Source organism: Rhododendron vialii, chromosome 1a (genome assembly GCF_030253575.1).
Source record: "Rhododendron vialii isolate Sample 1 chromosome 1a, ASM3025357v1".
NCBI classification, from domain to species: domain Eukaryota; kingdom Viridiplantae; phylum Streptophyta; class Magnoliopsida; order Ericales; family Ericaceae; genus Rhododendron; species Rhododendron vialii.
The window spans coordinates 21,948,370-21,968,889 of NC_080557.1; the positions used below are offsets into that span (position 1 = coordinate 21,948,370).

Below are 20,520 nucleotides of genomic sequence, written 5' to 3' on the forward strand. Positions count from 1 at the left end.
TTACAATTGTTGACTAAATTGTAATGCGCATTTTATATATGGGTTTTGAAGAATCACAATGTGGTAAAAAAAAAAAAACCATGGATTTTGCTTTGATTTGTGATTATTGGTTGGTACTGAAAGTTTTGCCAATAATTGTTATATTGATAATAGGAGGTTTATGTGAGTGAAAAAACCGATGTTTTGAAGAAGATGTTGACATTGGCAATGAGATGCTAATTACCTACTTACCACCAATGGAGATTGAGAAGGATTGTAGAGACCCGTATTTTCTTTAATTATTGAAATGTTTGCTAAATGACTAATTGGAAGAATATGGTTTAATTGGTGATTATTCGATTTAAGGACTCAAGTGAAAGAATAGATGATTGAGGGAGTGGATGTGTAGTTTAAAGATATAAAAGTATATAAGAAGGGGGGGGGGGGGGGGGGGGGGGGGGGATTCATTTTTCATCTCCCCAACTCTTTCTCATCCGTTCTCTCTCTCTCTCTCTCTCTCTCTCTCTCTCTCTCTCTCTCTCTCTCTAGCCAGCCATATCGCTCTCTCCTCCTCTCACTCAAAACCTCACTCCATCTCTCAAAAATTTCAAGAATCAACCTACCTCCGACCTTCAAATCGAGTTCTTGAGCTCGGAAATCCTTGGGTCAAGCTTGAATCGAGGTTTTGAAGTTCAAATAGGCTAGGGCTCGTTCAAATCTCGTAGATCTTGGTTATCGTTGCAAGGTAGAGACTTATTTACCTCTTTTATGTGTTTATATGTTGATTTGGTGTAAGAATCGGACTTTGATCGTCTCCCTTCATTCATTTCGAAAACTATCGAATTCTGCAGAAAATCGCCCAAAATCGCGTAGGGATCGATCCCTAAATTTGGGGGATCGATCCCCCTTTTCATTTATGGTCCAGTAAGCCTAGGGATCGATCCCTGGTGATGAGGGGATCGATCCCTCCCCTCTCTGGAATTTCTGCTCGTCTTTCGGATTTCAGCCTAATTTCAAACGGCCATAACTTTCTTGTCCAATGTCGGATTCATGCAAACTTTTTATAGATTTGAAGGTCTTGAAGTTAGCTTCTCATTGCCACCAAAATAACTTAAAGACTCTAAGCACACAGAAAGTTATGACTGTTAGAGTGGGGGTGTGTCAGTCTCCCAACATCCGTTGGCTACCCCTATGATTCTTGCTTTATCATTGTAACTTCTTATGATTAGTGGATGATATTCTTGACCCATTGGCCTTCCGTTGGTGAGGAACGAACAAGGAATTGCTTAGTTGAAATTTCGTTTAAATTCTTTCTATTGATTGTTGACACTTGTGAATGTTTATGCATATTTGTGATAACGTTGGCATATTGTATGAAGTCTCATCTATGAATGTGAACACGAGGGAGTCTTAACTTGCATATTGTGTGAGAAAGTAGTGATTTGAGTCGGAAGTTGATTTAAGGAGTCTCGTAACGTAAAGAGTGATAATATGGAGACTTAAACAGGTCTCGTAATGCAAGGGGTGGTAATACGGTGACTCGAGTCGTTAGGGATCATTGTGACGCAAGGGGTGGTAACACGGGTAATCCTTGTAGTGTTATACGGTAATGCAAGGGGTGGAAATACCGATGGTGGGAATTTGGGATAGCAAGTCGTGTTGAGTTGGTAGAGTGCATGAGTCTTATGAATTGTGTGGCTTTTTGTGATAATGGCATATCCTTTAGCGATCGTAATGAATGTCGATACACCTATGAGTTCGTTGTTATCTCCTGATTGAACTACATCTTTTTGTCATCTCATTTTGCACTTGGCTTCATATTTAATATTTATACATAGATTTGGTAAAGATTTTTCTACTGGGCTAGTGTAGCTCAACCTAATCTTTCTTTTCAGGACAATAGCTCGCATGCAATATGTGTTTAGGAATGAAAGACTTTTTGGAAGTTAACCTCATGTAGTTACTTAAGCATCTTTGTATTAACATTATTTTGACAGAGATGTATTTGCATGTAACTTATATTTTCAATCCTTTTGATTAATCATTTGAAATATTCTAAATAGGTTTGTACTTGTATTTCTGTACATTTGGGGCCAAAGTGCCTAAGTTGTAAGACTTTAATCTTGGGGACTTGATTTGTAATTTAAGACATGTGGGAACTCTTTTGGGTAATATGTATGATATGCGATACTCTTTTATTAAAACGTACTGTATTATTTAAGGCAAATGATAAAGCCACGACACATAACGCTAGTGCCACGAACTTCATACTGATAATGACGTTTTGACCCTTGAAAGGAATTGGGGAATCTGCGTGCTTCTCTCTCTAAATCTATACATCTCATCATTTCTCTCTCCTTGTCCCTATTAGACTTCAACCGCAACAGCTCTTTTTGATGGATCGAACACTCGTCGAAGCCGATTGGGGGAACTTAACAAATGGTACGACCCTAAGTCACTGAGTTCTTTATCCGATTGGGAGATTTTGGTACCGTCGGTGGTGTCGGAGGGGAGGCGGTGGTGGTTCGGCCTCGTTGAGCTCGTCCGTGGTCAGATTTTTGCAGAAGCGAGACATCAGTACACCCGTGAAGCAAAGAGATTGGGTTCTGATTTGCGATTTGGGGATCGTCAAGGGCTTTGGTGCTCTGTTCTTTGTATTGATATATGTGATTACATTTAAGCTTATGTGTATAGATGCAGAGAGAGAGAGAGAGAGAGAGAGAGAGAGAGAGAGAGCATGGAGTAGAATTTGGAAACATATACTATGGTGGTTTCTGAATACCAATCCAGTTTTGAGAAAACGTGTTTTATTCCCAATTTGGGGTTGGGATTGGAGGGGCCATGGCTGAGAAAATGAGGAGAGAGGAACAATGGTTTTCTCCGTGAGGGGAAAACTCTGGTTTGAGGGTATAAAGGGCAAATGGTACAACTATGTCGTGGCACTAAACAACTGTGTCATGGGATTAGTGGCATCCTTATTTAATTATGTTGAAAATCGAGAGTGTGACAAGGATGATGGCGCCACGGCCGGTGGCAATGGTCATATAAAAAGGGTCATGCAACCAGCAGTTCAAGCCGCAATTCATCCTTATCAAGTGGTAACATCTCCTAAAATTCCTATATTTTCTTCCTATGTCAATAGTTGGTGAATTTTTTTTGTGGAGTGGTTATGTGATCATGAGGCATTGTGTGCAGATTATGAATCTAGGAGCTCTTCGGGAAGTGATTTTGATGCGGATGATGCAAAGTCGAGGGGCGAGAGACCAAAGAATTTTCAAAAACTTCAATGGGGAGTGAGTGCTGATGTTTGAAGAAAACAAGGGTCTGAATTCTTTTCCTTAGAAAAAAAAAAAAAGAGTTCCAATTGATGGGTGGTGAATTTGAGGTGTAAACTGATACAATGAATATGCATCCATTAGTAATGAGGAATGAGCTAAATTGTGTAACGGTTGTGAAGTAATTTGTGGTGAATTAAATGCATTAGATTTGATGTTTTAGTTATGGTTCCTAAATTAGAACCAGAGGAAGATTGGTGTTTCACATTCTTTAGTTGTGTTAAATTCACCATTTGCCACAACATGCGTAAGCTTTGGAGGAATGTTTATAGCCAACCCATCATCGACCAACATGTTAATGCATCGTACAATGCATGTTTTATGTTAGTCACAAATTGGTTTGCACAAATGAATTAGTGTCGCTTATCGTTTCTGTAATAAAATAGCCATAATTAAGTAACATGTGACACAGTTAGAAACATGTCAATTAATATACTTGGGTTAAAAAAATTCGCAGAGTTGAATTCGATGGGTTGATTTATTGCACAACAGTCAAGTTTTTATTTGCGTATGCTAATCGTTTGAGCATGCTATAATAAATTAATATATTAGTCCAAAAAATATGAAATAAATCTAACATATTATCCTAAATTGACCACTCACCTCATCTGTCTCCTTATCTCTATTTTTTCTCTCAACCACTTTCTCTCAAACCCTCCATTTTCTCTCCACTTCCCATCTCTTCCTCTATTTAATTATTTATATCTCTCATTCTCTCCCTCTCAACCGAATTAGCTCTCTCACCACTTTTTCTCTCTCTCTCTCTCTCTCTCTCTCTCACCTCTCAGCTCTCTCTCTCTCTCTCTCTCTCTCTCTCTCTCTCTCTCTCTCTCTCTCTCAGCTCCCTTTCTTATATATTTATACCTCTCGCTCACATTTATACCTATCTCTCACAATTTACTTCATTCTCTCCGATCCCTTTCAGCTTTCTCTTCTACCATTGGTAAGTTTCTCTCTTTCCCTCTCTCTCAGGTGTATATCTCTTTTCTCACGGTGGGTACTCTTTTCTTACATACTTTTCCCCTCGGTGACCTGATCGTTTAACTTTTTCGTTCTTGTTAGCGTGCTAGAATCGTCGGACGAAAGGTAAGACTCTTGCAATTTAACTTTTACTTAGTTTTACTACCTATTTGTGTTCACTAATCGTTGTAGAGCACAAGGAATGGTAGGAGAAGGAAAGCCAGAACTTATATTCCAGGTTTATCGCACCGTTATGTAGTGTATGGATGGGAAATGTTGAAATGTCAAAAAATATGGGTTTTATACACTATTTCTCTGTTCTGTAAATTTTGGGTGGTTTGAGACACATTCAAGGGAAGGGAAACTCATAACATGAAAATTGTAAATCTCGAAACGTTATGCGATTTTCATATGAGGTTCGTCTAAATCAAAAGTTGGAACAATTTATTATGATTTTTGGAAGAAACTCTTTAGTGCAAACTCGGGACAGATTTGACAAACTGTCTTGGAGCCTGTTTTTTACCCTAATTAATGGAGAAATTAGACTTTGAGTAAAACACCGGAGTTGTAGGTAACTGAATATTAAGCGATTTTCACATAAATTTGGTCTAAATTCAATATCAGCAATTTAGTTATGATTTTTCGAAGGTCCTGCACTGTGCAGTTATGGACAGGTTCATTGCTGTTTTTAAAACTAGTTTTTACCTTGTTTAAGTGAAAATCAAAATTTTTGCAAATCATAAAAGTTGATTCAAATTTTATAACCTCTACTACAGTCGGATTTCAAAATATATTTTAGAATCTGTTTACTAATTTTTGTAATTAAAGTTGTGGACTATCAATTTGCTGTGAAATCTATTACTTGTTTCAAATAAGAATATTAAATGGTTGGACTTATTTGACTTATATATGGGCCTCGTAATGCATGAATTCTGAATTTACAACTATTGAATTATTATGATCAATCGTGCAAATGATTAAATAGTATGTTGTTGACGCGAAATCTGGGGTTTGGGACATTTTTATTCATCATGGGTCTTGAGCCAATGCGCAAATATTCCCAGAGGTCTTGAAGCCGTGTCATGGCCTAGGAGTTAGACATGGTGGACGGAAGCCTAAAGAATTGTCTATTTGCAGATGGAAACCGATGCCGTATAATGTATATATTATTAAAATAGTATTTTGTGGGTTGTGAACCCTTATGAATGAAGGATGAATATGTGAATATACTGGAACAACATTGAATTGTTAAAGTTATCCTACACATATAAACTTTTGTGATATATGTGATGCATGATCAATAGTTCTTAGTAAAGGGGTAGCTTCAGGTGCTCAACTGAATGATTTTCACTCATGATGTTTTTTTTTTGGCCCTAGCATTTTACTTCAGGTATTGAGGATAATGCGGGATATGAAGAGTCTCCTGCAGAATACAAGGCAACGAAGCAGCGGGATGGTGACGGACAGTCGGAGCCGTGGCTCTATCAATAGTTTTGTTGACTTAGATGGTTCTGTTAAATTCTCACTCCCTCCGTCCCAAAATATTGTGCCTATTTTTTTTTTTGAACGTCTCAAAAAATTGTCTGTATCTTTTAATTTATAATATTTTATATATTCAATATAGATCTTATTTGATAGATCTCAATTAATTTTTTTAAAACAAATATTTTGAAACCATTAAAAATATTATAGTTTGTGAGATATAAACAATTTTTTGTGATGTTCCAAAAATAAGACAAATACAACAATTTGGGATGGAGGGAGTATTAAAGTTGAACATCTATTAAATTTTGAATTTTAAGATAATATCTTATTTGGAAAATTTTCAGTTCTAATAAGTTAGTTAATTTCCTTATTGTTAGTATGTGGATAAAGTTTTAAAATGATTTAATGAAGTTGACATTTTTCCTAAATAAAACGAAATTTTTTATTTCTTAACGTACCCAACTTCTTAAATAGACATTCTATTTAGAGGACTTATTTAGGTGTCCATCCTAGTGGGTTTGAATATTTATGTTCTCATCCTTAAATTGGTTTATTGGTCTATTTTATCCTTATTAATTAATTCTCTATGTGTCTTTTTCTATCTCTATTCTCTCTAAACTATCTTTAACCCTAACAAATGCCTCCCATAGCTATAGTCGCTGGAGCGACCCTTTGTTACCGTGTAATATTTTATGGTAAATTTGCTTCAATTTTTGTGTAATTTTTTTTATTTTTATGGTAATTTCGCAGAAATATTCCATTTTTTACCTTTCATTTACTAGGCTTCATTTACCTTACCAACCATTTTTCCGAATATGATCAATTACAGAATATCCATGTTTTATGTGAATTATTTTGACAAAATTACTATGAAAACATATTTTGGAACATGGTGCATATTCAAATCAATCATGTTTCTGATGCTCAAATACATCATGTTTGCCATGATTAATTTCTGCCAATGACAAGAGAGGGGGATGGACAGTGGCAACTATGGTTATGGCCAGTGAGGGCCGCCAGTGATGGAGGACCGACATGGTGTCCGAAGGGAGAAAAGAGAGGGTGAGTGGATCGAAGACGTCTCAGTATAAGTTGACAAATTTTGCACATTTTATTTTTGTACAATGGGGCTTCCGCAATCACTTTCCAACTTATTATAGTTTCATTTGTTTATTAGAATATAGAGTGAATTACAAGACAGTGGGACTTGGGGCAAATATTCCTTAACTCATGGACTACTTTTTCGGAATTAAAAAGTCATGGAAAGGAAAAGATTAATTGCCAAGACATGGTTTTGAAGACAAAAATACTCCTCTAAAATCATTTCACTTAGGTATAAAAGAGCAAGTCATTAATTATAAATGACTACATTGTGTATTAGTAAAGATCAATGATTCTGTTAATATGGACCAAGTCATTTTTTAGAGAACTTTGTCTCAAATAATTGATTATTGTTTGAGGTATAAAAGAGCAAGTCATTAATTATAAAAGATTACCTTAAGTATTAGTAAAGACCAATCTTTTTGTTAACCTGGACCATATGATTGACCAGTCTAATGAGATATAAAAGAGCAAGTCATTGATTATAAAAATAACTCCGTCAGGTCGGGTATTAGTAAAGACCACCACCACCACTGCCACTGCCACCTCCACCTCCTGTTGACCTTTGCCACTAGCAACCAATGACCACGGCAGCATTGAGGCACATCGAGAACTAAACAGATAAACCCAAACTGGGCTAAGAGCATCTCCCTCTACTACTCCTTTATCTCTCCCCAAAATCGATCGGCGACGAGATTTTTTACTCCGACGGTTCCCCCCTCCCTGCGCTCTCTCTCTCTCTCTTTCTTTTTGTATGATCTGGGTTTTCGATTTTTGGTTTGCTACTTGCAAATTGCAAATTTCTGGATAAAAATGGGGGGTTTGGGGATTTTAGGACTCTGGCAAAGTTTGGGACTCCATCGTCACCATGTCCGCCAGGACTCCTTTCCCCAAGTGAGTCAACGAGGATTTGCTCCTGAAGTCCACCAGGACTTGGCAAAATACACGTAATGGAATGAGAGATATGGGAGATTGGTGGAGAGCAATCTGGTTGGAAGAAGGGGAGATTGGGCGGTGGTGCAGTGGGGTGGTGGAGAGAGATGAGATTGGAAGAAACCCAATTTGGTTGATTGGCAGAAGGGAGGGAAAAGGGGAAAAGAGGAGGAAGTGATTTGAGTTAGGGTTTGGGAGATGTGGGGTATATTAGACATTTTGTTTGGCTTTTTCATGTATTGTCAATTACTAATCTCCTTTTCATTTCTAGAGCAATTTTATGAAAACTTGTTGATAAGTGGCCAAGATTATATAATCTTGGCGCTTAAAATCCTTTAATTTGTAGCGTTTGATTCCCTAATTTATTATTTTATCTCATTTTGCATGTAAGGTTGTTTTTGGTTAGTTTCAGGTTAAATGTTGCTTTACGGCGGTTTTTATCGCTAAGGGTCGCTCTCGAAGGCATCCAAGCATCCGAAGCCATGTGGCTTTTCCCCATCAAGACCCGTCGGGTGATTTATTAAGAGGCAAGGGGTTGTCAGGTCATCGTCGAGCTATTTAGACCAAGGCAAGCCCAAAATAAAAGTTCTGGAGACTATGAACCGGTACTGGGCAACCCCCAGTACTAGTACGTGCTGATCAGAGTTTTGGTTTTGGCAGATTTTTGAAGACCTTGTACCGGTACTAGGGGTTGACCAGTACCGGTTCTCCCTCTCTCATCTTTATCTCTCTTGTCATATATCACTTTAAGTCTTTTTAATTTTTAGAACTCCATTAAAAAGCTCTCAAGCTTTTGTGTTAATTTCTTCAAGAACTCCTTAAGGTATTTTTCGTTTGTTAAATTCTCGTTTATTAAAGTTGCTTGTACGGACTAGATCCTTGGTAATATTAAGTTTGTTTTCAATTTCTTCGATCAAAAGTAATGTCTCGTTTTTACGTTTTCTTCTATGCTTTAAGTATGTGTGAGTAGTCGTTAGGCTAAGTCTCGAGATAATCTTTCCCGAGGACTCAGGCGGCTATTTGGTTCTCGAGCCCTCGGGCTTAAAATCATGATTTACGGAATAAGGCTTAATTTGCATTTTTGGTCTAAACAAGGGGTGTTAACTCCTTGGTAAGGTCCTTAGTCAAGCGGTCTTGGCAAGCGGCTCACCGAGGGCTCCTGACCTCTTATGTGTTCGATAAATATTAAAAACAAGTTGGTTCGCCTCCGTTAAATCCTATCTTTTGATAAACGAAGTCATTAACGGTAAACCCTCCGGGCGTGAGCACGCGGTCGTGTTTCTCGCCTGAGTTATTATCGAGAACCGATAACGGCTTTCGTCAAGGGTTAGACGATCCCTAGACTTGCCTCTTTAAGTTTATTAAGCTCATTTCTAGTATTTCGCTTTAGCCTTTCCACCATTTAAAGCAAAACCAAGTTGGCCGTCTTAAACGCCACGAACCACCATATAAAACCTTCAATCCAATTGAGCTATATTCGATTCTTTGTGGGAATGATCCCGGACTTTTCGGTTATCATGCTATCGACGACCTAGCCCTATGCTTGGGGTTTTCAACCTTATATTTGAAGGCGAGGTTTGGAGCTAAGCATTTTTGGCGCCGTTGCCGGGGATTTTCTTATTATAGCTTATTTGGAGGATCGACAAACCATTTGATAAGCATCCGAGAATGTAATGTAGGGTGCGCTAGTGCTTAGTTTTAGTTTAATTTAAAGTATTAATGAGTTATTATTAACGATATTTGCTTGTAGAGTGTTTTAGTTCTGTTTTGTAGATAAATCGCCAAATAGAGGAATTTATGAAGTCTAAGGCATGTCAAGGTGGAATCAACCCGATGGCCAAGGAATTGCCAAGTCATTGCCCGAGCAGAAGTTGATTTGCCCGAGCAGAAGTTGATTTGCCCGAGCAGAAGTTGATTTGCCCGAGCAAAACCAGGATTGGACAAGGCCGAAGTTGGTTTGCCCGAGCAGAACTAGATTTGCCCGAGCAAGAAGCTAATTGGCCAAGGCAGAATTCTGAGTTATTGCGCTCGGCATCGATGTCAAGGGAAAAGTTCCATCGATGCCGAGGCCCTTAGTGGTCCAGTCTCTTATCCATGTCGGCATCGAAGGAAGGAAATGTTTTACATCGATGCCGAGCCCCTTGGTGAAGCACTCTAAGGCCGTTGCCATCGATGCCGAAGGACTTAAGGGCGCATTTTCAGAGCATCTAGGGAATATTCCAAGCGCGGATCTTAGAAGTATAAAAGCTTATTTCATTGTTTTGTACAAACAGGTAGAATTAGATTTGCTTACCTAATTTTAGATCTAGATCTAGATTCAAATTGTTCTTGAGTGTTCTTCATTTTTCAGTTTTGAATATTTCAATTCCTGCCTTTAGTTGTTAGTTTTTGATATTGTCGCTTTAATTAAAGTTGTTCCTTTACTCCCAATCTATCTTAATCTCTAATTTTCTTCTAGTCTTGTTATTTCAATTATGTTAAGTAGATTTTTGCTTGCTCTTTTCTCTCTAGATATGAGTGAGTAGTTTCAAGAGTTAGGTCATGGGGTGATTAGCACCTCATGGCTCGGGCAAAAATTGCATTTTGCACCCAATAAAGCTTTAAACTTTGATTTGAAAATTGATGTGGGGTTCGGGTTTGTTTGTCAAATCACCGAGGTGTTAACCTCTTTGATCATGTGTAGGTGGGAGCATCGCCTACCCACCACACATGATGCTTAGAGCTCTGTCGCTCGAGGTATTTGCCAAATGAATTCTAGAGCTAGCTTGGTTCTCAAATCATTTTATCTTCCGATTTGAGAACTACAATCAAGTATCTTAAATTGAGTAATTGGGTGAAGAGTGTGATTTAGCTTGAGTGTTAATAATTCCTAGACCTAGCCTATCTTTTCTCTAGTTAATTTGTTTTTAATTTAGCCTTTTATTCCCACCGTTTAAAGTAAAACAAAGTTGGTTGTCTAAAGGCCGAAAGCCCTTACTTGCATCTACAAATCCGACCAAGCCATATAATTATTCCCTTGGGTACGATCCCGGATTTCCGGTTTATTATGCTTCAATCGACGTGTTAAACCCTACGCTTGGGGTATTATTCCACATTATCATCGGAGTAAGCGAAGCACCATTGTAAGTACTCCACTTATTTTTCTTTCGCGTATATTGAACTCAACGTAGCGGATACCTCTAATTGAGCCACCAATTTGATCTGAGGTGTAACGAAGCTAGTTTGAGTATCATTTCCCTTTTTACTGTTGTATTATATAGCCGTGGAGGTGGCATAACCCCACAAGACTATTTGTGAACGAGGCGGTGGTATAGCCTCTCCAGTCTAGTTAACTAGTTTGTGCAGGTCATATGCTCAACGTATATTGTAGCCCCTCATCGAATCGGCTGCATCGGTCTGCTTCGCCTCCGAGGATACGTCGTATCATTCAGGCCTATTCTCCACTGCGTGAGTTGTCTCCTCCGTTGAGGCCAATGGCAGATCCACCAGCCCAAACTTTGCGAGACTACCTAACTCCAGAAAGGGCTCCACACGTTTCACCGATAGTAGTTCCGAACACCACGGCCGCCAATGCATTTGCTTTTAAGCCGGAATACCACTGAGTTATACCTAAGTTTTGGGGGCGAGAACTCGAGGATCCTTATGCTCATATTTGGGAGTCTGAGACTACTGTGGGTACTTTTGTTACTGGCCCGAGGCAGCTAGATCAAGCTCGGTTAAAGTTGTTCCCGTTTTCACTCAAAGATAAAGCCAAGCAATGGTTCCATTCTTTAAAGCCACGATCTTTGCGAACGTGGAGGGAAGTTCAAGATGTATTCACCACAAAGTTTTTCCCGGTCAGCTGAACAAAGCTTCTCATGGACCAAATTCAGAATTTTAAGCAACGGGATGATGAGGTTTTTTACAAGTATTGGGAACATTACAAGGATCTACTTGCAGCTATTCCACATCATAATTTCCCCATGTACCTCTTGATTAACTATTTTTATTTGTGTTGCACCAAAGACAGCAAGCAGCTCCTTGACACGATGGGCGGTGGCGATTTTATGGGAAAGAATCCTGATGACGCTTGGGAGTTCTTGGACGGTTTGGCTGAGAGGGCTCAAACTTGGCAATACATTGATCCGAGTGAGCAAGCAATGAGAAATCAAGGACCGAGCGGTTCCGGCAAGTTCTCGGTGAGCGAGCATAATGTTTTTGAGACAAAATTGGAAGAATTGTCGGCCAAGTTGGATAAGATGAAGTTGGACACCGTTTAAGTTAAGGAAGTTCACCAAGTTGAGGAGATATGAGTAATTTGTGAGACGGTGGGACATTCGACCGACAATTGCCATACTATTCCTGCCCTCTGACACCACTATAGTCAACTTCCCACAGAAGAAGTGTGTGCATTGAACCAATGTTGGGACCCGTATTCTAATACTTACAATTCGGGGTTGCGGTCCAATTCGACTTTCCGTTGGGGAAATCAGAATGAGGCAGGTTCGTCAACTTCTCAAGCCCCTCCTCCCCCTCCGAATCAAACTTGGCGTCAACCTCAATTTCAAGGCCCGCCACGGTTTCCTGCAAGTCAAGGACCTCCCGGATTCATACCGCCAAATCAATTTCAAGGGCAAAACCAGTTTCAGCATCAGCAAGCACCTCCTCCTCTACGATCTTTGGAAGACACTATGAATGCATTCTGTCAAATGCAAACGACCACCAATGAACAGATCGCTCAAGCTACGAATGACATAAGGAATCAAATGGGTAAATTGACTACGACAATTGGTGTTTTTCAACAAGAGAAAGACAAGCTTCCTACTCAACCAATGGCAAATCCACAAGGTCAACACTTGATTGGTAGCTCTTCGGTGACTTTCCCAGAGCAAGCCAAGGCCATTATTTCTTTACGAAGTGGGAAAACTATTGATAATGCTTATGTAGAGCCGCCGGTCACGCCAATCTTGTTACCTTTTCCCATACCCTCAAAGCCAACTACATCAGATGGGGAATCTCCTAAGCAGGCGTCTACTGAAAAGGAGAAAGACAAGGCCAAGGAGAGTGATGTTCCGCAAGCATTCACCGTTCATGCTCCATACCCTAACTAGTTAAGGATGTCGGCCAAGTCGACTCTGAACACTGATATCTACAAATTCCTCAAGCAAGTGACAGTTAACCTTCCTTTGCTCGATGCTATTAAACAGATTCCGTCTTACGCCAAATTTTTGAAAGATTTGTGTACTCATAAACGCAAGCTCCAAGTTCAAACGAAGGTATTCTTGACCGAGCAAGTAAGCTCGCTCTTTCAGTTAACCCTTCCTCCCAAGTATAATGATCTGGGGTGTCCTACGATATCCATCACCATTGGGGGTAAAGTTGTTGAGAAAGCTCTCCTTGATTTGGGGGTAAGCATGAATCTCCTACCGTTCTCGGTCTATGAGCAACTCGGGTTGGGCAAAATGAAGCCAACTCGGGTGACTTTACAATTGGCGGATACGAGTATCCAAGTTCCTAAGGGGATGGTTGAAGATGTACTAGTACAAGTCGACCAATTTGTATACCCTGTTGATTTTGTGGTTTTAGATATGTGTCCAGTACAGGCGGCTCAATCATCCGTCCCAATTATTCTCGGGCACCCATTTTTAGCAACATCCGATGCTGTGATTCATTGCCGGGATGGCCGACTGAACATGAGTTTTGGTAACATGAAGATGTAAGTCAACATGTTTCATATTGGGAGCCAAATGGGAGATGATGAGGATGTGTGTGGGGTTAGTATAATTGATTCACTTGTTCAAGATCATGTCGAGGAGTTCATTTGCCAGGATGAGTTGGAATTGGCGCTTACTTCTGCCAAGACCGATTTTCTTAATGCCCCCGAAGTTGCTTATTTGTGCTCCTTGTTAGATGAGGAGGAGGCATGTGGTATCAACCCATGATCCCAAAATTTGAGGAGCTACCACCAATTGAGAAGCGAGCCGTTCCATCTTATGGGAAATCCCTGATGCTTGAGTTGAAACTACTCCCGGACACTCTTAAGTATGTTTATCTTGGCGATGGCCAAATATACTCGGTGGTGATCTCCTTCGCCCTAAGTGAACCTCAAGAGTTGAAATTGTTTACCTTCCTACGGAAACATCTCAAAGCCATTGGGTGGTCTATAGCCGACATCAAAGGCATTGAAGTCTCCTTTTGCTCCCACCACATCAATCTTGAAGATGATGTCACGCCATTTTGCCAACTTCAACGGCGATTGAACCCGATCATGAAGGACGTCGTGCGAGCAGAAGTTCTCAAATTGTTGGATGTCAGCATTATTTACCCGATAGCGGATTCTAAGTGGGTGAGCTCGATACAAGTGGTACCTAAAAAGTCCGGGGTGACAGTGGTGAGGAATGACAACGATGAGCTTATTCTAACGCGTGTCCAAACCGGTTAGAGGGTGTGTATTGACTACCGAAAGTTGAATGCAAGCACAAGAAAGGACCGCTTCCTTCTTCCCTTCATTGATCAAATCCTGGAAAAGGTGGCGGGCCATAAGTTCTATTGTTTCCTAGACAGGTACTCCGATTATAATTAGATCGAGGTGGCTTTGGAAGATCAAGAGAAGACTACTTTCACGTGCCCATTCGGGACCTTTGCTTATCGTCGTATGCCGTTCGGGCTTTGCAACGCCCCCGGTTCTTTCTCAAGGTGTATTATGGGTCTTTTTAGCAACATGGTGGAGAAAATCATGAAGGTGTTCATGGTGACTTCTCCTTTTTCGATGACTCTTTTGAGGCATGTCTTACCAACTTGGGGCTCGTGTTAGCCCGGTGCGAGGAAAAGAACTTAGTGCTGAATTGGGAAAAATGTCACTTCATGGTGACCGAAGGCATTGTACTTGGCCATATTGTGTCATCAAAGGCTATCGAAGTGGATCAAGCAAAGATTGCCTTGATTGGTAATCTACCTACTCCCAAGTGCTTGAAGGACATCTGTTTGTTTTTAGGGCATGCCGGATTCTATCGGTGTTTCATCAAAGATTTCAGTGCCATCGCTCGGCTTTTGTGCCATTTGCTAGTAAAAGATGTCCCTTTTGAGTGGATGCCGGCTTGTGAGGCCGCTTTTGCCAAGTTAAAGTCCAGTCTTACCTCTCCAACTATTGTGTGGTCTCCGGATTGGGAGTTGCCCTTTGAGCTTATGTGTGATGCTAGTGATTACGCCATCAAAGTCGTATTGGGGCAACGCCAAGGGAAAGAGCCGTATGTGATCTACTATGCCAGCAAGACACTCAATGAGGCCCAAATGAACTATTCGACTACCGAGAAAGAGTTACTTGCCATAGTCTTTGCATTGGACAAGTTTCAGTCTTACTTAGTGGGAGCTCCGATCACGGTTTGCACCGATCATTCCGCTCTCAAATACTTATTTACTAAGCAAGATGCCAAGGTGCGACTGATTCGGTGGATTCTCCTTTTACAAGAGTTTGACCTTACCATTAAAGATAAGAATGGCGTAGAAAATGTGGTCGCCGACCATTTGTCTAGATTGGAATTTGAAGACCACACGTCGCATATCCCCATCGGCGACTCTTTCCCAGATGAGCAACTATTTTCAATTACCACGGCTCAATGGTATGCGGATATTGTGAACTACTTAGTTACCGGCTTGATGCCTACACATTGGAATACTCAAGAGAAGCATCGGTTTTTGGCAGAGCTAAAACGGTTCTCCTATGACGACCCATACCTTTTTCAAGTATTGCATCGATCAACTTGTCTGCCGGTGCGTGCCCGACTCCGAGCAGCACAGTGTGATTAAGTTTTGCCACATGAAGGCTTGTGGTGGCCACTTCTTGTTTAAAAAGACCGCCGCGAAGATTTTGCATAGCGGGTTCTACTGGCCACACTTGTACAAGGATACTTTTGCCTTTTGCAGGAGTTGTGCACGGTGTCAACTCCTGGGGTGTGTGACGCAACGCAATGAGATGCCGCTTACACCTATCCTAATCATTGAAGTTTTCGACCGTTGGGGCATTGATTTTATGGGGCCCTTTCCTACATCATTTGGCTACCTTTACATTTTGCTTGTCGTCGACTACGTAAGCAAGTGGGTGGAGGCCATTCCTACTCGCACCAATGATGCCCAGGTTGTAGTTGAGTTTCTCCGGGAGTACATATTGGCGCATTTTGGGATGCCACGGGCTATAATCAGTGATCAAGGGTCTCACTTTTGCAACCGGTCAATTGCCGCTCTTATGAATAAGTACTCCATCGTGCACAAAGTTTCAATGGCTTACCATCCGCAAACCAATGGCCAAGCTGAGTTGGCGAATCGGGAGATAAAGAACATCTTGGAGAAGACGGTTAATCCTACCTGTAAGGATTGGTCAACACGTTTGATCGACGCCTTGTGGGCTTACCGTACTGCTTACAAGACGATTTTGGGGATGTCACCTTACTAGCTTGTCTATGGGAAAGCATGCCACTTGCCGGTGGAGTTCGAGCATAAGGCGTATTGGGCAATCAAGAAGCTCAATTTCAATCTATCTAAAGCCGGTGCCCGCCAGAAGCTTCAATTGACGGAAGTTGAAGAAATGAGGTATGATGCTTATGACCATTCTAGTGCTTAAAAGTCTAAAGTCTAAACTCAAAGCCAAGCATGATCAGAAAATTGTGATTAAAAACTTTGAGCCCGGTCAAAAAGTATTGTTGTATAATTCTCGGTTGCATCTACATCCTGGTAAATTGTGCTCACGTTGGGCCGGTCCTTTTGTTGTCAAAACTGTTTTCCCTCATGGGGGATAGAAGTAGAAAGCATGAGTATTGGTTCATCTTTTAAGGTAAACGGTCGACGGCTCAAGCCTTTCCTTGGTGGCTTTGAAATTGGTGAGCCCGATGAGGTTTTGGCCGATCCAGTTTACACGGATGGCCCGTCAGTGTAGTTTTGTGTTCCATTAATTTGCACAGGGAGCGAAAGCGTAACCACTGAACTTAATTGTTTGTCGGACCCGGCCCCCTGGTAGGGGGTACCCTCCATTGACTTGGGTATATGTAGCTCCGCATGCCGCTACTAAAAAAAGGATCGTGTGCCTAGCTCCAGTTAGTAAGGGCAATTTTAATATCAGCGACATAGGGCTTTCATTGGCTTTTCTGATAGGAGTAATTCACAGTGTACCACTCACGTCTTCCAGATTAGCCCCAACGGGGGTGGTATAGATCTTAGGTTAGGCTTTGGTATACCCGTGCTCCACTACCGCACTTGGCTCTATCTTGTGTCTGCCTGGTTACAATCTTAGGGGACGCTAGACTTAATTGTTTGGCGGAGTCCAGCTGTGACTTGGACGCTCCGAGCTCTGATATTAAATTCTTTATGTTTGTATATTTGTAAATATTGCTTTTATGTTTTATGCTTATTTATCATGTTTCGGGATTTTCTCACCAAAAGATTTCACCAATGCATCATTGTATCGGGCTTTAATTAGTCCTTATTTGTAGTAGTTTGTTGTTAACGATCCATGCTCACCAGATATGTCCCTATCGGGGGCAATTTAGGTCTTTGGGTGCGGCTTGATATTCCCGTGCTTTGGCACTAGGCTCTGTCTTGTCTCACTTTGTTTCGATCGTAGGGAATGCTGGGCTTAATTGCTTGGCGAGGTCAAGCGGTGAATTTTACTTCGAGCATGGTGTAACAAGTTTCGACGGTCTAGTATAGCCACCTGTGTCTTACCTCACCGGTGAGACTTGGGAAGAAAAGTATGACTCGTGAGATTGCATGAACATTGGGTGGTGTCTTTAATGTTTTTCGTTGTACATATGTTTGTTGACACCCGGATAACATGAGCCAGGCGGTTCTAATGTCATTTGGCTTTTAGTAGGTAGTTCAAGCTTAAGTCTTTTGCGGGGTGTACGTGCTACCGCACCAGCCTTGGTGGATTGGATCTACAGTCGGAGTGAATGCGGCATTCAGGAGCCCTAAGCATGGGTGCGATTATGTGTCGCGGTTGTTAGTCCAATAAAGCTTTGACCATGATCCTGTGTGACTAGCTGTGGTTCCATTGGAAGAGCCAAAGGAGTTGACCTTGAAAGCCGTTCGGATGACGAAACGAGCCGGTGATGCAAAAGCCTCCAACTTGGTCAATGTATGAGGGGGTTGACATTCCCCCAGTGGTATGTTGCTTTGTTCCTTTTTCCCTACTGTTGTTCTCTATGCTATGAGGGCATAGCATATTTCAAGTTGGGGGAGAGATATAAATATGATATTTATATTTTTTATAAATATTTTTATTTTATACTTTTTTTTTGAATTTTTCATTTTTAGTGGGTAATCCTTCCGTTATTATAGATTTTAGTGGATTAAAACAACTTGGCACATGCTTATTGATTCTTAATTGGCAAGAGTTCGGTGTTCGATTTTAAGTGATTGTGTACATTTCAACTCATAAGCATGATTAAGGATGAGCAATTAGGTGTTGAGTATGTTTTGAGCAAGTTTTACCCATATCCCATTCATTTTTCATCATATATTCGTAGTAAGGTAAATAATCTTATGTCATACCTAAGTGTGTTTGATATCATTGTTGAATCATTTTGGAATCTGTCACGCCCTCGGATTTATACATAAATAAATAACTCATTTTATTGAAAAGTCTTCGCATAACATGAATAATACCCAAAAGATTTCCCATTCACTTAACTTTACAAACAAGTCCCCAAGTTTAAAGATTTACAACTTTGGAACTCCGACCCCAAATAAACTTAAGTACTAGTACGAACAAGTTGACAAGTTTCAAAAGGTTTTGTCAAAGGAAGTTCTTGAATGAATAGTTACAGACCCATCTTTATCAAAAGAAAGTCAATTACAAAGATGTTTAAGTAACTACATGAGGTTAGCTTCCAAAAAGTCTGTCATTCCCAAGCACACATTGCGTACGAGCTATTGTCCAGCGTTTGAACCTAAAAAGAAAGATTAGGTTGAGCTACACTAGCCCAGTAGGAAAATCTCTACCAATTCTATGTATGAATATAATGATACGGGTAGAAGGGATGAAGTCAAGAGATTCAGCTCAATCAATGGTCAACAACGAACTCACAAGAGTGCCAATAAGATCATTCTAAGATGTGCCTTTGTCTTAATATGCCAACTAGTTCACAAGACATTAACAACTCTAGCAATCTCGAAGCGGCTCTCTATCGCCAATTTCCACCCCTTGCGTCACTGTATAACAATCACGAAGGTTATCGTATTACCACCCCTTGCGTTACGTAAACCCTAACAACTTGGATCACCGTATTACCACCCCTTGCGTTACGTGACCCACTTAAGTCTCCGTATTACCACCCCTTGCGTTACGAGGCTCCCTACCCCAACTTCCGACACATACGACTACTCTCTTATTCACTATGCTAGCTATGAATTCCAAACGATCATACTCATACAAGGGACATCTTACAATATGTCAACAATTTCACAAACGAGCCATAAACATTCACAAGTAACCAACAATTAATAGGATGCATTATAACGAAGTCTTAACCATGTAATTCCCTATTCGTTTCTTACTAACGGAAGACCAATGGACCAAAGATAACATTAATCATTCGTAGGAATTTAATTGAATATGCTTGAGATAGGTTTGCAAGTGTCCGAAAGGGTTTAGAAACGATCGGGGTTCCAAACCATTAAGGGGAAAACTTTTCAGAAATTTCCAGTTTGGTACATGTAGCAGTTAAGGGTGCTACATGTACCCAGCGAACAGAATGAAAAATCTGGGTTTTGGTACATGTAGCAATTAAGGGCACTACATGTACCCAGCGAACAGAAGATGCAATTTGAGTTTGGTACATGTAACAGTTAAGGGTGCTACATGTACCCAATGAACGAAATCAAAGAAATCTGGGTTTGCTACATGTACCAGGGTAAACGCTGGTACATGTAGCACCTGGATTTTTCAGCACGAATTGACAGCTTTCAAGGGCAAACACAAGGCTTCCAAACAACGATCCAAAGCAAGTTTTGGACACCGAATCAACTCATAAACATACATAGAAAGATAGAAATCCCTACCTCGCGACGATTACCAAGATCTACGAGATTTGAACGAGCCCTAGCCTCTTTGAACTTCAAAGCTCCGCTCCAAGCTTGACCCAAGGATTTTTGAGCTCAAGAACGCGATTGGAAGGTCGAAGGGAGGTTAATCTCTGAGATTCTTGAGGTCTTGAAAGAGTTTTGAGTGAGAGGGGAAGAGAGAGATACACAGCTAGAGAGAGAGAGAGAGGACGGTGTGAGAGAGAGAGAGAGAGAGAGAGAGAGAGAGAATGGGAGATATAATTATTTCCTACACACACACTCCTATATATACTCCTATATCTTTAAATCACACACACACACCTTCAAGTTTCTATTCTCTCACTTCAATCCTCAATTCAAATAACCACCAAATAAAATCTCATTTTCCCAATTAGGCATTTAATAAGCATTTCAATAATTAAAATTTTTCGGGTCTCTACAGTCTATCCTCCTTAAAGAAATTTCGTCCCGAAATTTACCACTCAAGCCCAATAAGATCATGCTTCAAGTAATCACGCTCATGCCACAACACATATTACCAAGCAACAAGTTAAAAATCATAAGGTTAAAATTTCAAGACTCGTATTGGTTAATTCGGAAACAATTGCGGATACTTCTTTCTTACTTCATTTTCCCTTTTCCCAAGTCGATTCTTCCCTACCTCGATTTCTCCAAAGAACTCATACCAACAGGA

The 20,520-nt window shown here is 40.5% G+C and overlaps 2 protein-coding genes across 2 annotated transcripts; both read left to right on the plus strand.

Moving 5' to 3' along the window:
* Positions 1–2,233: 2,233 nt before the first annotated feature.
* On the plus strand, positions 2,234–3,575 carry LOC131324691 (uncharacterized). The gene is made up of 2 exons (XM_058356771.1): positions 2,234–3,077; positions 3,175–3,575. Exons 1-2 carry the CDS (start codon positions 2,850–2,852, stop codon positions 3,274–3,276), a joined length of 330 nt encoding a protein of 109 aa, XP_058212754.1. The 5' UTR covers positions 2,234–2,849; the 3' UTR covers positions 3,277–3,575.
* Positions 3,576–11,650: 8,075 nt separating this feature from the next.
* On the plus strand, positions 11,651–12,883 carry LOC131329536 (uncharacterized). Its single transcript, XM_058362709.1, has 2 exons — positions 11,651–12,036; positions 12,157–12,883. Exons 1-2 carry the CDS (start codon positions 11,651–11,653, stop codon positions 12,881–12,883), a joined length of 1,113 nt encoding a protein of 370 aa, XP_058218692.1.
* Positions 12,884–20,520: the final 7,637 nt, after the last annotated feature.